Below are 14,917 nucleotides of genomic sequence, written 5' to 3'. Positions count from 1 at the left end.
CAGTCACATTATTGTATAATATCAACACACACCTCTCTCGACCTCTGTCTCTTTCCCCCTCTCTGTCTCTGTCTATCTTTCCCTGTTTTTTCTGCTCTCTGCTCTGAGACTCTGTCACATACAGACATGCTTAAGTATAATAGTAACTGAATGAATATACTATGGTCTTGGCTCATCTTGGTGTGAGACCTCATTGCGTATGTGGATGCAGTATAGTGATTTTTAAAGAAAAAAAAAATATCTGGAATTTTATTTATATTTCAGTTTCTTGTGGAATATATGATTTGGAGAATACTTCAATCTGCATACTGGAATCATGCTCTTTTGTGACTTGTCCCACATCTTCCACGTATGTGTCATTAAAGCATTGTGTTTTGTATCTTAATGAAACCTTGCTATCTAGGGTGTACAGCAAAGTCAAATAACGGAAAGTGCATTTGAGGAATGTTGTGCCAGGCCTCTGTGCGGGGAGCCAAACGTGTCCCAACTGTACAATGAAATATGAACTGATATAAATAAAAGAAAGGGCGAGCAAGATAAAAGAAATGTGTGTTCACTTGATGTTGAAATGTGGGGGCATGTGTTTTTGGGGGTGTATGTTTTTCAATGTAAGGTCAGCATCAGTGTCAGTGATGCATTTAAAACAGGAATTTACATAATGTTATAAATAATGTAGTAATTTAATACAATTGCTAGTTTTAGATGAAGTAAAACTAAAAACAAATGTAAAAAGAGTTATCTTTCAGCATGGTTTGACAGTGCCTGATGAAGCCCTTTTGACATGGGTTTAATAAGGTGATCTTTTTAAGGTTAGAGTTGTTCAGAATGATGAACTTTGATAAGCAGAGCCAGAGCCAGAGCCAGACTTGCGCAAATGAATGACCGAGCAAGGACGTTGACGTCATCATCACACGCCGGAAGGGTAATATCACGTGTGCTAACTGTCTTGTCAACTCTTCGAAGTCCTACAAACGTCATGTGCAATAAGTAAAAGCCATGACGCTGTATTTACAGTTGTATTAAATGTTAGTTTGTTCGGCCTTGTAGTGCAACAAATGTAGATTATGAATACAGCGGCCTCATGCTGTAAGTCGATTGCCTGGCGTTTTTTAAACCATAATTTTCAAACCATCGCTCGCAGACCTCTTGTGTTGGGCACATGTAACGTTGGTGAACCCCTGTCCTATCTAGGAGGTTTGTATTTTCATTGCAGAATGGCTTCGAACTCAGTTGGCAATACGAAAAAGCAGAAGCCGCCCAAAGACACTCTGAGGCATTTCAGGTCGAAAGAGAATAGGAAACGGACAGATATACCTGGACCAGCTACAGTTTATATACAAGTTGTTGGTACGGGTTGTCGAGATAACAATGCGTCATTGTATGTGTTTTCGGAGTATAACAGGTAAGTGCCTTTTCAGTATAGCTGGCAGTGATGTCATGGTAGTTATATGGTTCAGACTTACTGTCAACGCTAAACTGTCCTGTACATAATCGTTCATTTCTCTGCAGATACCTCTTTAACTGTGGGGAGGGAACACAGCGTCTGATGCAGGAGCACAAGTAAGCTCACAAAGACAGTTGCTGAAGGGCTAAAACGTTGTGCTAACCAGTCTAAGTTAATAGTTTAATAGTCTTCTAAAATTGTTTGGGTGAAGTTGTTAGTAATAATTGGTTGCATTATTTTGTCAGGCTCAAGGTTGCTCGCTTGGACAATATATTTATTACCAGAATGAGCTGGGAAACTGTTGGAGGCCTGTCTGGTAAAAGCACATACATTAATGTGTAATACTCAAATAATTCCCCTGTCTAATGTTCTGTCACATAACTTACATACCCAATTACCTACAAACTTGCTGTTCTTATATGGGTATCTTAATTATAATACGATGCTTTTCTCTCCTTTGTAGGAATGATATTAACTCTAAAAGACACAGGTGTGCCTAAATGCGTTCTGTGTGGACCACCTCAGCTTGTGAGTATCTGGATGGGACTCTTGGTACCCTGGAAATTAGTTTGAGCTTCTCTGATGTTTAATGGTTGGAATATCCCAGCATCTTAGTGCAGTACCTTTCTGCTACTGTGCTTCAGAACCAGAAGACTATAATGATTGTGAAAAAGGCATTTCCTTCTGTATTCCTGAGTACAGTGTTTCTCTTCTAACCCAGGGAAAGTACATCCATGCTATTAAGTCCTTTTCTGGACCACTGGAGGAAATAAAGTTATGTGAGTTCGGATTTTTTTTTATTATGTTATTTTTTAATTATAAAGTGAAATTGTTATCATTGTTATGTGCCAGCATTTTTTTATGCACCGCATTAGGTGCATTTTGTGGTGATGTGTTTTGTGATTGTGTTTCCTGTACCTTCTTTTGCACACAGCTGTGCGACCTTACACTGACCCCCAGCATTCAGATGAAACAATGACCATCACTCAAATCCCAATATTTGGTGAGTGCTCAGACTTATTTCTTCATAGGTCCTGTATAGTTTTACACGAGGCCTGCACAGCCCCTGGATTATAATGGGATTGATGAGCGCATTAGTTTATACAAATTCAACTTTTTCCAGCACTGTTACATGGTACACGATACATGACTGACTTTCGTACTTGCTTTCCATTCTTTAGCTGATATAAAGGAAGGGAGCCCAAGTCGGTCGAGGCAGGGCAGTCCATCCAGCAGTCCCCCTCCAAAACAGAGGAGGGAGCTGTTGAGACCGGAGGAATGTGAGGAGACCTCAGAGGGTAGTAGAGAAGGGAGGGCCAGTCCAGGTAAGGCTGAGAACCAAGCTCTACCCTCTAAAAGTGTCTGGGTCTTGGAATGAGGTTAGGCATTAGGCTTGGTGGTTACATAAAGCCACGTAACACCCCGTGGCATTGTCACCATTTTTGCGACACTGATTTGACATTAATTTGACCAGCTCTGCAGTTTTGAGGCTATTTTGAGTAAAATACTGTGAGGTGCTCCAGAAACTCTTCTGCTGTGCTGTTGTTTAGTGTGAAAAGTTACAACCATACAACCACTTTGGAAAACAAGGATGCCACCTTAGTTACACAAGATGCAGTCTTTAAGCTCTATCTCTTCAGAGATTATGAAAGAGGAAATTGCAGACATGGCAAAGAAATGTAATCTGCCATGACGGTGATGTGTATAGTGTGTTGTCGTATGGCATTTATGCAACTGCAATGATTTGTTTTCCTCTTAGATAAAAAAGATGGAAGACTGAAGGCAAGCAGAGACCCCTCTTTGGTTGTGGCCTTCCTCTGTAAGGTAAGGAATGTAGCCTGATGATCCTCTCTTTTTATTCAGACATGGAGGGTTTGATTCGACTTTCTACAACTATGTCACATTTAATTTTACAGCTCCATCCGAAAAAAGGAAACTTTTTGGTGCCTAAAGCCAAAGAATTTGGTTTACCACTGTAAGTATCAACACAGGAATGATCTGTGAAAGATTCACATGTATCCTTCGCCATATTACTTATGGTGTAATGCTATGTAATTGATCATGAGCATTAATATTGCTACAGGGGTACAGCTGCTATCGGTCCAATTATTGCTGCTTTGAAGGATGGCAAGACTGTGACCTATGAAGGGAGAGAGGTGTGTTGATAAATATGATGTATCTTTTCATTTAATTATTTCCTACAATAGATAATTTGGTGAAAATCCCACATACATTTCCTCCACCTCTCCTCACAGATACACCCAGAGGAAGTGTGTACTCCTGCTGATCCTGGACCAGTCTTCATGGTGGTGGACTGCCCCTCTGAGGAGTTCATCCAGCCACTCTGCAACAACCAGCAGCTCCAAAGGTGAGCCAGTCTCTCTGGTGCCTCAACCCACTCACAATGACTTCTCACGGCCAGTGCCCAGTACCTAACATCAGTCTTTTTCTGCATGCCATAGAATAGGCAGCTGAACAGGTGAAAGCAGTGAGATTAGACGGAATGCTGATTGCATGGACTAATGTTGTCTGTGGGTGTTAGTTGTAAAAGCCCTGCAGGGGGCAGTGTTTCCCTTTTAAATAAACTTAGTAAACCACAGTATCAGTGCTCTATTCATAAAATTGATAAACTAATGAATTCTGTGTGTGTATGTGTGTGTTTCAGTAAATGCTAAAGTGTATTCTTCCCTCAGAGCTTTATTCTCAAACAGGGTGTGTGCCCACTACCGTTAATCCAAAGTGACATTTTAATTTCCTTCTCAAGTGTTTCTTCCACATGCATATCGGCTCATTAATCAGACTGTTAACTCACCAACTACTCTAGCCTTTAGATAAAGTGTTCTTGCCATATAGTTGTTGTCTTGAGTAGGAATTCATTGCTGAAATTGCATTGCTTGTTAATTTCGATGCAGGTATCAGACGGGAGGCTCTGAGGATTCTGCTTTGTTAGTGGTTCACATGACTCCAGAATCTGTTCTGAAAATGGACGCATACAAGCAGTGGATGGAGAGGTACGTCTTTGGAAGGGTTTCAATCTCCAGCTATTTGAGTTACAGTTCTGAAAGTACTGCTCGCTCTCTCTTTTCTCTCTCTTTTCTCTCTCTCTCTCTTTCCTCTCTTCTCTTTCTCGATTTGATTTCACTGGGTTTGTCTGTTGCAGGTTTCCGTCCAGCACGGAGCATCTGATTATGAATGAGCAGGCGGGTACGGTTCACAACATCAGGAGCCACAAAATCCAGGCCCAACTCAACCTCATTCATCCGGAGATCTTCCCTGAACTGAAGCCCTTCAAAACCAAGGTGCAGTGAAATACTGTCTAATAATAATAGAGGAGAAAACCTCCTCTACCCCCCCACACACATGCAGTTCAAAGTAGAACTGTTTAAGATGTAGTGCCAGTGCTTAGCGTTGCATTTGTGATTTCAGCTGTCATTGCTATTTAGATTTTGAGACTTTTCGGCCATGTGAAAGTACAACAAACCATGTCCTCTCTCCTTACTCTAGGAGTCTCAGGCTGCTCTGCATGTCCCCAATGTGAGGGCGGAGTGCCTGCTGAAGTTCCAGTTTCGACCCAAACCAGAGTGGCAAAGGTCTGTCTCACCCTTTTCTTGTCAGCTGAACCTTGGCATTTAACCCTCTCCCCCATTCATCCTCACTCTTGTTTTCCTACTCTTCCCGCCCCGCCCGTGATGGGATTGCAGAGAGGCCATCCCGCGGTGCGACCGGGAGGAGTTTGTGAAGGAGGCGAGCGAAGTGCCGGGTTTCCTCCAGAAGGTGGAAGAATGCAAGAGGCTCGTGGCCAGTGATTCGCAGGTGCAGCTGGGTAAGTTGGCCGGTGATGAGATGCTCGACTTTAAGCTCACGCCACCGCACGGTCTCTAGTGTTTCTCCTCACTGACCCACCATATGTCACAGACTCACTTCCGTGTGCCGTTTCATTTTGACAGACACTGTAGAGTTTTGGTCTACTGGTACTTGGTGCTTATGGATGTGTGCTGTAAGATGTGTGACTGTGTGTTTTGAACTACACAGTATTCTTTCCCCTTGTTCTGTGTGTTGTGACATGTGTGACTGTGTGTGTTTGAACTACACAGTATCCTTTCCCCTTGTTCTGTGTGTTGCGACATGTGTGACTGTGTGTGTTTGAACTACACAGTATTCTTTCCCCTTGTTCTGTGTGATGAGTGATACTAAAGCTCACGTGTCAGATGTGTGCTGTCTGATCAGATCAGATTGTAGACGTGCAGAAGGAGTGGAAGGGGTGTGCTGACTGGATTGATTTTGATTTCAGCGATGGTGGACAAGTACCCGGAGGTGGTGTTTCTGGGAACAGGATCGGCGCTTCCCATGAAGATCAGGAATGTCAGCGGAACACTGGTCAACATCAGGTACGTCCCGACACATTGGTCTGGGCGTCCCCAGTGACAGACGAGAGGAGGCTCAATCATAGGAAAGAAAAGATGAATGAGAATGATTTGGGCTGATGTAGGGAGTATTGGCATGCCGGCTCTCTGTCATATAACCAGGTGCTGCCCACATCCCAATGTGATTGCAGTCAGTTAAGTAGAGTGCTTAATATATGTGTAAAAAGGGGTATGGTGAAATATAAACATGTATATGTTACAATAGTACAGAATGTGCATTATAGCAGTTGGACTGATCTAATCTGGGTAGCAAGTGGGTTGGGAGTCTGTACGAGTGTGGCTGATCTTGCTGTAATGTTCCAGTTCCACCCAGTCTGTGCTGCTGGACTGTGGGGAGGGAACCTTTGGACAGCTGTGTCGTCACTATGGGGACAGCGTGGATGAGGTCCTCACCAGGTTGTCCACTGTGTTTGTCTCTCACCTGCACGCGGACCACCACACAGTAAGTTTGTCCTCATGAGAAGCACAGATGTGGAGGACCTTAAGACGACACATGAGACTCATTTCTCTCTCGTTTCCCCCCTAATAGGGCCTGTTGAGTCTGCTGTTGCAAAGAGAACGAGCAATAGTAAGTGTGTCATGTTTATATGGTGCCCGCTTTTACTCCAAGGAAAATAATGACACCTTGGAAGTTGTGCTGAAACTGATGGATTCATGTTGTAATATATGTGTATTATATGTATTATAATATATGTGTATTATATGTATTATAATATATGTGTATTATATGTATTATAATATATGTGTATTATATGTATTATAATATATGTGTATTATATGTATTATAATATATGTGTATTATATGTATTATAATATATGTGTATTATAATATATGTGTATTATATGTATTATAATGTATGTGTATTATAATATATGTGTATTATATGTATTATAATGTATGTGTATTATAATGTATGTGTATTATATGTATTATAATATATGTGTATTATATGTATTATAATATATGTGTATTATAATATATGTGTAATAATATATTGGTATTGCTTGTCTATCTCCATCCTTTAGAACAGCCTAGGGAAATCGTTCACCCCAATTTACTTGGTGGCCCCAGTACAGATTATGACCTGGTTAAACCAGTACCATGACCACTGCCAGAAAATCCTCAGCCACATCAAGTAAGTGGAGGCTTGCTGGGAGTTTACTTTCACCTACTATGACTTGAAACAGTGTAGCATCATTATGGACATTCTTTGTAGGTTTGATCTCGATTTTTCTCTTCGTGATTGCATGTATTTTGGTGTTCTGTATGAGCGCTAAACCCTTCTGGGTTTAGCGGGGAGATGATCCCCATGCTTTCTCATGAAAAAGCACACACATAAATCCCACAGATTACTGAGGTGGTTTGTCAAAGGTACCTTCATGCTTTGTGTTGTGCAGCATCATCCCATCGAAGGTGTTGTGTGACGGTGCTGAGATGCCCAAGTACAAAACCAAATCATTCCTCCAGGCTATGCTGAAGAAGAACGATCTAAAACAGGTATGTAGAAACTCCTACAAGGTTATTCACAGCAGATAGGGCACAACCCTTTAATCTCTCACCTTTTCTTGCCCGGTCACGCTTTATTTCACATTTCCTGTTTTTAGAAATTGGATTTTAAAGTTTTAAAAAATGGAGCCGGCCTCATCTCCTCCACCCCTTGATTAATTCATAGGGCCTCCTTCATTAAAGTAACGCCTGGCTGTCTCTCCCGTGTGCCGTGCTCTTAGTTCCAGACCTGCACCGTGCACCACTGCAAGAACGCCTTCGCCTGCAGCCTCACCCACCAGTCCGGCTGGCAGGTGGTCTTCTCTGGAGACACCATGCCCTGCGAAGCCCTGGCACGCATGGGTGAGTGACCACCAGGTCAAGTTTAACCTGTGTCCGTCTAACGTTGGAAACCCACCTTTACTAAAGGTTTTGTGTCAGGGATGGAAGGAAAATTGATTACCTCTGATGCCAAGAGAGTAGTTTGAATGAGGCCATAGTCTTGGAGAGTCTATTGTAGTTTGATCCCAGCATTGATTAGGCAGTATGTTGTCATTGTCAATGGATTAATACATGAGAAGGAAAACTTACTGTTGGATGTTTTGAAAAGGGTGTGCATTTGATATAGCTATGGCCTGTCAAAGACAAAATGCAATTTTAAGGTCTTAGTATAGTTGAGATACCATGGTCAGGGTTCGAGAGCTGGTCTGGACGACTCGACCAGAACTCATGAGTGCACTCCCAGCAGACGTAAGTGGCTCTTCCAGGAGCACTAGCTGAATGACCTCATGTAGATGAAGGAGTAGTTGCGCTGCTCCACCAACATGATGATTGATCAGTAGGAATGAAGCAGGATGTTTAAGGGAGCTCGGGCTCATTTGTCTCGCCGCTCTTGTGTTCCTCACCCAATCGATTCCGCCCATCCTAGGCACTCGCTGAGAATCTCAAGGCCTGGCTAATCGTGCTGGAGAGGACACCGATTTCTCTCTCCGCCGCCCTCCGACTCTCACAGACCACACAGTTCTGGAGCCTGTCCAGTGTTCAGGCTCTCTAAAAGCCTGGGGGCACACGCTCTCTCCCAGGCCCTTGCCATTAAATATGCGCCCTGCTTACCGGATTGAGTGATTGGACTGGATTGATGATTGATTTCCTTTGGGACGGGGGCTGAGCGGCTATGTTTGCAGCGTGCGCAGTGATGTAACCTGGATGCTGTTGTGTTCACAGGGGCGAATGCCACGCTGCTCATCCACGAAGCGACGCTAGAGGACGGGATGGAGGAAGAGGCCACCGAGAAGAGACACAGGTGAGCAGGCCGAGCACACGCATTATAAAACACGTAAAACAAAAAGCCACGGCATCTGCTTAACCCTCACGTGCACGTAGAAATGGCTCACCTCTACTGCGACGGCATTTCAAAAAAAGAATAAACCCCGAAAGCAGCAGGGAAATTGTGAATGAGTTTGAGGCACTGGGTTTATCTGCAATCACTTTATTTATTTATTTATTTATTCAGTCTCTTTGAAGGACAATTTTCTCTTGCTGGATTTCCCTCAGAAATTGCCATTGATTTGCGACTGGTGCTCGGTCGAGACAATAAGGGCTGCTTTCAATGTTCGGCTTCTGCATCTTTGCTTCAAAAGCCCCTTCAAGCAGAAGAACCGAATAAGAAGGAAGAATGAGACATTGATTGAAGTGCTGCTATCTCAAAAAAAAAAAAAGGGATATTCATGTCTAGAAAGCTGTAAGACAGGCTTTGGGGGCTGTCAGGTGGCTAACTCGTGCTTCTCCGTAAATTGACAGCACAACCTCGCAGGCGATTGGGATTGGCATGAAGATGAATGCCGAGTTCATCATGCTGAACCACTTCAGCCAGAGGTACGCCAAGATCCCCCTCTTCAGTGACGACTTCAACGAGAAGGTGGGGATTGCCTTCGATCACATGAAGGTAAGTAAGACCTGAGAACTTGTGAGTATGGGACCAAGAACATGAAACTTTTTCTAAAGAGGATGTGGGGTCATTGGGGTCAGTCAACCCCACCCCCCACACACACACCCATCACCCATGCCAAGCCCTTACCTGTAGGTGTGATATGTGAGGACCAGTGTTCTGACACCATTTCTAGCATTTCTCTTGTAGTCAGCACCCATGCGCTTGTGGGCTTATCATAATTTAATTGTACAACTCTAACTTTGTTGATGACTGACTTGTGGCTGGTCAGAAAGGCCTGGGAGAGTATCAGATGTTGTACAGAAAGAGTTGGAGTGTTAGTAAAAACTAATCTCAGCCACCTGTCCCCACAGGTACAGCATGAGTGCACGGCAGTGACCCACTTTCATTCTTGGGAAAGATGTAATGATTTACACACTTGCCTTTACTCTCTTCCTGTCGCTCTCCAGATTCGTGTTGGAGACTTCCGAGTCCTTCCCAGACTCATCCCCCCGCTCAAGGCTCTGTTTGCCGATGAAATCGAAGAGATGCAGGAGAGGAGAGGGAGGAGAGAGCTGAGGGTAAAGGGCTTAGCTCAGGAGCCTAACGGAGACGCGGGAACCTCCTCGCCACCAGGGGGCGCCACTGCTGAAGGTCGTGGAGCCAAACGCGAGCAGGAGGAAGACCTCACTGCGGGGGCCAACAGCAAACGACTGAAGGCCAGTTAAGGCCCAGCTGGGAGTGTCAAAGTGCGTAGGACTCTTCATGTGATGACATGGCATCTATTGAGAGATTTGAGTGATGATTTGAGTGTAGGCCCTCTTGTGAAGGCTTTTATCAGTTGGATTTGAGACATGGTTTCATTTTCAGATTTAGACTCGTGGCTGTGGAAGGAGCTTTTTTTTTATTTGCTTATTTTCTTTTCTCTCCTCATATTTTTGTATATATAAAACATGAAAAGAACATCATTGCTTTCCATTCCCAAGAGTAATAAATGATCCGATCAGAGGATGGGGAATCCCAGCTGTAGTGCTGTCTTTGGTGATTTTGTCTGTGTAGTACAATGGGTCACACAGGGGGCAATGAAATGAAAGTTGAAATTAAGCCATGACAACTGAAGATTCTAATGAAAATGTCACTCCTCTACAGAGGTTGCTTGGCTCACATTCGGGAACAACGGATGGAACAATGGAACATGTTCTTTCGCTTTGATTCAGCTAGTCCTCAGATGTGGGCAAAGGAATTGGGGGAGGGTGGGTGGGGGGGGGGACATAAAAAATTAACCAATGCTTCCACCATCTGTCTGATAATGATACATACTGATGTGTTAAAAAAGAGGGAGAGAGAGTGAGTGTGTCTGATCTTTGTATACAGACAAGACACCCCAGTGTGCAGGGCCAGCTTTTCTGCTCAGTATGAGAATGCCGTTTTGATCTAATATTCATCACAGGCTTCAGTGGGAAGTTTGGATAGCCGTGGCCTCAGCCAGGAGCCGTGGGAATTGGCCACCAGTGGACTGATGGATCTGACACATTCCAAACAGCTAGAAACAGGCTGAGTCTATGGTGTCCACCGCTACAGTGTGTGTGTCTGTGTGCCACTTCGGTGCACGGATGAGGGAGCGTGTCCGCTATCGTATGCATTTAGTCTTAGTTGATTAGATCATGAGCCATAAAGGTCTTCACTACCTTCTTTTCTAAGGGATTACTGACTGTAAGAGTAAACACTTTAATGTTCCAAGATATGATAGACTGCATCAATATCATCAGCTATTTAACAAATACTCAACAAACCTTGCTATTTTTACCCATGTCTCTCAATTACCTGTCAACATACATACTTCACCACTACTCTGACTCCACACCTAAGCCCGTATATACTCCTCAGTGTCAAGCGTCAGCTGAAGCCTTTTAAAATAATTGACCTGGATGGCTAATGCTGTGAGGGACTGGGTGTTCTGTGTAGGCCACGTGGGCCACGTGCAGACAGGCCATCTAGGCCAGCACTCTGTTGTGTTGTATTTGTAGTGAGTACATGGTGTGGAATACCAGTACCTGGTTGCTGCACGAGCCAGAGATATGTCGTTCCCTGTCACATAAATGATTTAGTGTCCCTTTGTACTTTATATCTGACTGATTATTGAGATGATACGAAGGGAGGTTGGCTGTGTCCGATAAACCATACACACATTTGGCTTTGGAATGAAATAGCTTGGCTTACCATGTAAAAGGTGTGTATCGTGCAAATGAATGAGTGGATCAATGCCTGGATGGCAACATTTAGATTGCCAATTGTACACTTCACAGGTGCTTTTGTGTGTTTTGTACATTTAGACATTTGCTAGTCAGCATTGATGAACCTGATGAACTTGGCACACATTATAGGCTACAGATGGTGCCAAACTGGTCTTAAGCCAGTGATATGAGTTGATCCCATTTTCATAAACCACTTTTTGAGTCCATAATAAGCATGCAGTGAAATCTACACTTCATTTCCAATGCAAGGCATCTGGGTGTACTCTCAGTACAAAGTGTATTGAGCATAGCTGAGAATGTCAATGTTTTATTTACTAAGTTGACGCTCATATTTCTCAAAATTTCTACTCTGACCTCATGCGCCACATGAGGGAGCTCTGTTTCTGGGAATTCATACATATTCATGCAGGAATACTCTGCCAGCTATCAAATAGCATAACATACAACTACAGGCCATGAAATATGGCTGATGATCTGAGGTCTTCTTCAATAAGATGCAAAGAAACGATGCTATTGCCCACATGAATGGTCCACCATTACATGAAAAGTTAGCATACTGTCTTTGGTTGAGTAAAAAAACTGGTACGCTTCCCCTCTATTTACAGTAGACTGTGTAGTGAAACAAGGCAGTTGGGACAATGCAAGCCTCTGCAGTATTGGTGAAGCAATCCACATTCAAGTGAAATGTCATTGTGGTAGGTAATTCGTGGCCTAATATGCAATGGACCGCAGGGGATGATTAGAGTCATGGATCGGCTCTTTCATTTAGAGACTATCCAGCACTCTTGTGAGAAGATTGAGCAAAAGTTTGCTCTGGGCAGAGGTGTCCTCTCCTGGCCTCTCCCGGCCTCCTATGGGGGGCAGTTAGTGTACTCTCTGGGGTGTGGAGCCTCCTGATTCGATTCAGTTGCGGGACTCTTGGGAGCATTAGGCTTTGTAACTCTGTCCTTGGTGGATGGCTGCCTTTGGACATCTGAATGACAGGTGATCCAGGGATGAGGGATTGCTTTGGATAGAGTCGGAGTCCCTGTTTGGCCTTTGGATGGTTATGGTTGGTGTGTGTGTGTGTGTGTGTGTGTGTCTGGCGGGGAGGAGCTGAAGCCGAAACAAAAAGCACTCAAGTTCTGACGAAGTGTAGGCACCCCAGCAGCACTTGATCTGTTTAGGATCATCCTTCAGATGCTGGTACACACACTTGACACCTTCTAGAAGTTCCCTCAGTCGCCACTGTGTAGCATTTAACCATGAAACCTTCCCGGTCTAATTTAATCTGAAAAGAATTGAACTCTTTTTATTTGATTCATTATGTCTTTTTTTGTCTCATTTTCCTTTATGGCAGGTGTGTTGTTCCTGCGTTGTCTCTTTATGGCGGTTATTTGTGGATGTGGGTTAGGCCCTGAAGGGATGCTAGCTAAATCCAGTCTAATGGAGAGGAGCCTCTCTTCTGTCTTCACTCGACGGCTAAGGAGGCCCTGCGCACCTTAAAATAGACGCAGATAAAAGGACAAAGTACTAAAGCGCAGAGTAATCAAATCTACAGTAAGAAGCTTCGTCCCAGGGTGTGTTTCTGCTTCTCCTTTTTTGGGCGCTTCCTCTGCGACACTGTTTACCCTGTCAGGCGTTGATGGGAGATGGTAAACAGGAGGGCGGTGAGGTTTTAGGGTTACCCTTGATGCCAATCAAGGCCATTTCCGAGGTTAAATTTTTTTCCGCGTTTCAGGGCCCAAAAATGGTCATTATGCGGCTCTCCCCTCCCCTTCCTCTCGTGTTTTCTGCCTGGCTGCTGATGCAGAAGGGCGAGGATGAGGGTGGTGGGTGGGGGGAGTAGGGGGGGCGCCATCCTGGCCGCTGCAGGTATCAAAGTGGGCACTAATTCAAGGGGACTGGTGTGAAAGAGGCTGGCGCCGGCTCCGTTCGGCACGTTGACCGCGGCGAGAGCGGCGTGGCAGCTTGTCTGGACAGCGCCAGTAATTGTTGTCAGGATGACATCTCTGGGCAGGCGATGCTTGCGCTATAACAACCCCCCCTCACCCCCACTCCCTCCACCACTCACCGGCCCACCCCTCCTCACCTGCCAGTCTCCTGTCACTCACCTGTCACTCACCTGTCCGGCCTCATCAAAGGCACATGTCATCTCCTCTCATCTCTTTCGTCATCCCGCCCTACGCCCGGCGGTCGGGGAGCAGAGAGGCGAGGGAGGACCAGATTCACGAGACCTAGCCCTGAAACCACCCCCTGAAATAAAGTCGGAGCAAGGAAGAAAAGACGGTGAAATTGAGATCAAAGTTCCAAGTCAGATCTTTGATAAATTTGCACCTCTGTGAAAATGGCTTTTCAGACTTTGAAAGACCTTGCAAAGAGGAGGAGCAGTTTGTGTGTGTGTGTGTGCGCATGTGTGTGTGTGTGTGTGTGTGTGTGCGTGTGTGTGTGTGTGTGTGTGTGTGTGTGTGTGTGTGTGTGTGTGTGTGTGTGTGTGTGTGTGTGTGTGTGTGTGTGTGTGTGTGTGTGAATGCGTACGTGTGTGTGTGTGTGATGTGTGCCTGCACACACAGAACTGAGAGGTGAGTCAACCTTATTTAAAGGCTCTATGTACATAACAGAGACCATTTGTATTCCACAAGGCCAGTCCAGGTCTCTCTCTCTCTACCTCTCCTCCTCTGATACAATACGTTTGTATTAACAGACAGTCAGAACCCTCACAGCCCAGAGTGATGAACATGGCGCACTTGCCCATCATGCTCTTGCATGCTAAACCAACCAGCACAGAAAATAAATGCACAAATGCATTTCACAAACAGTCTCTCGAATGAAACCAAACTGCCATGTACCTGCGGCAGACGCCACTAAGAACCCACCAGAGATGTGCGGCGAGCCACAGGCCTGGGGATTGGCGGGCTTAACAAGGGTTTCACATTTTTGAAGAGAACACATTTGCATGAAGTGCCTGCTGCTGGAGCTCAGGGGGACGGCGGGCAGCATTGATTTCTTATTTAAAGCGAGGACTGCGTCGAGACTGTGCAGACGTGGAAGGAAGGGTGCTGCTGGTGCACTGCCAGAGCGGAGAGGAGCGGGTCCTGAAACGGAGCACCGCAGTAAAAATGCATTATTGGATGAACTCCTCCTCGGAGTGGGATCATTTGGGAAGATTTCACACTGAAAGAATCTTACAGATTTGCCTGGGCTATTTGTGAAACTGAGCTGTGTCATGACTGCAAATGCAATCCAGAATATAGTTGCAAGCAGCGATGAGGGGACCATGCAAGGCCAGAGTTACCATGGAAACTTTTATATCACTATATCAAGAGCCTGGCTGTAAGCACTCACAGCAAGTTTCATGTCAATTTACCAAAGATTGGCTGAGGTATCATCTCACTTACCGTT

At 44.7% G+C, this 14,917-nt stretch overlaps 1 protein-coding gene across 1 annotated transcript; it reads left to right on the top strand.

Annotated features, from left to right (window-relative positions):
- Positions 1-911: 911 nt before the first annotated feature.
- On the top strand, positions 912-10,304 carry elac2 (elaC ribonuclease Z 2). Its single transcript, XM_012825838.3, has 24 exons — positions 912-1,402; positions 1,510-1,560; positions 1,690-1,760; positions 1,908-1,972; positions 2,166-2,223; positions 2,379-2,447; positions 2,626-2,769; positions 3,204-3,268; positions 3,361-3,419; positions 3,528-3,600; positions 3,700-3,812; positions 4,357-4,455; positions 4,605-4,743; positions 4,949-5,034; positions 5,146-5,267; positions 5,736-5,832; positions 6,172-6,310; positions 6,398-6,436; positions 6,895-7,004; positions 7,267-7,366; positions 7,597-7,717; positions 8,579-8,657; positions 9,155-9,299; positions 9,752-10,304. The coding sequence occupies exons 1-24, from the start codon at positions 1,065-1,067 to the stop codon at positions 10,007-10,009; spliced, it is 2,640 nt and encodes an 879-aa protein (XP_012681292.1). The 5' UTR covers positions 912-1,064; the 3' UTR covers positions 10,010-10,304.
- The last annotated feature ends 4,613 nt before the right edge of the window (positions 10,305-14,917 follow it).

The sequence above is a fragment of the Clupea harengus genome, chromosome 1, assembly GCF_900700415.2.
Source record: "Clupea harengus chromosome 1, Ch_v2.0.2, whole genome shotgun sequence".
Lineage (NCBI taxonomy): Eukaryota > Metazoa > Chordata > Actinopteri > Clupeiformes > Clupeidae > Clupea > Clupea harengus.
Note: the sequence above shows the minus strand (reverse complement) of the source record. Positions and strands in the feature narration are given on the sequence as shown.

Coding starts and splice junctions, on each gene's coding strand:
- elac2 (XM_012825838.3), top strand. CDS start 1,065: ATGAATACAGCGGCCTCATGCTGTAAGTCGATTGCCTGGCGTTTTTTA. Junction 2,448..2,625: donor CACTCAAATCCCAATATTTG/GTGAGTGCTCAG, acceptor TCCATTCTTTAG/CTGATATAAAGGAAGGGAGC. Junction 5,035..5,145: donor CCCAAACCAGAGTGGCAAAG/GTCTGTCTCACC, acceptor ATGGGATTGCAG/AGAGGCCATCCCGCGGTGCG.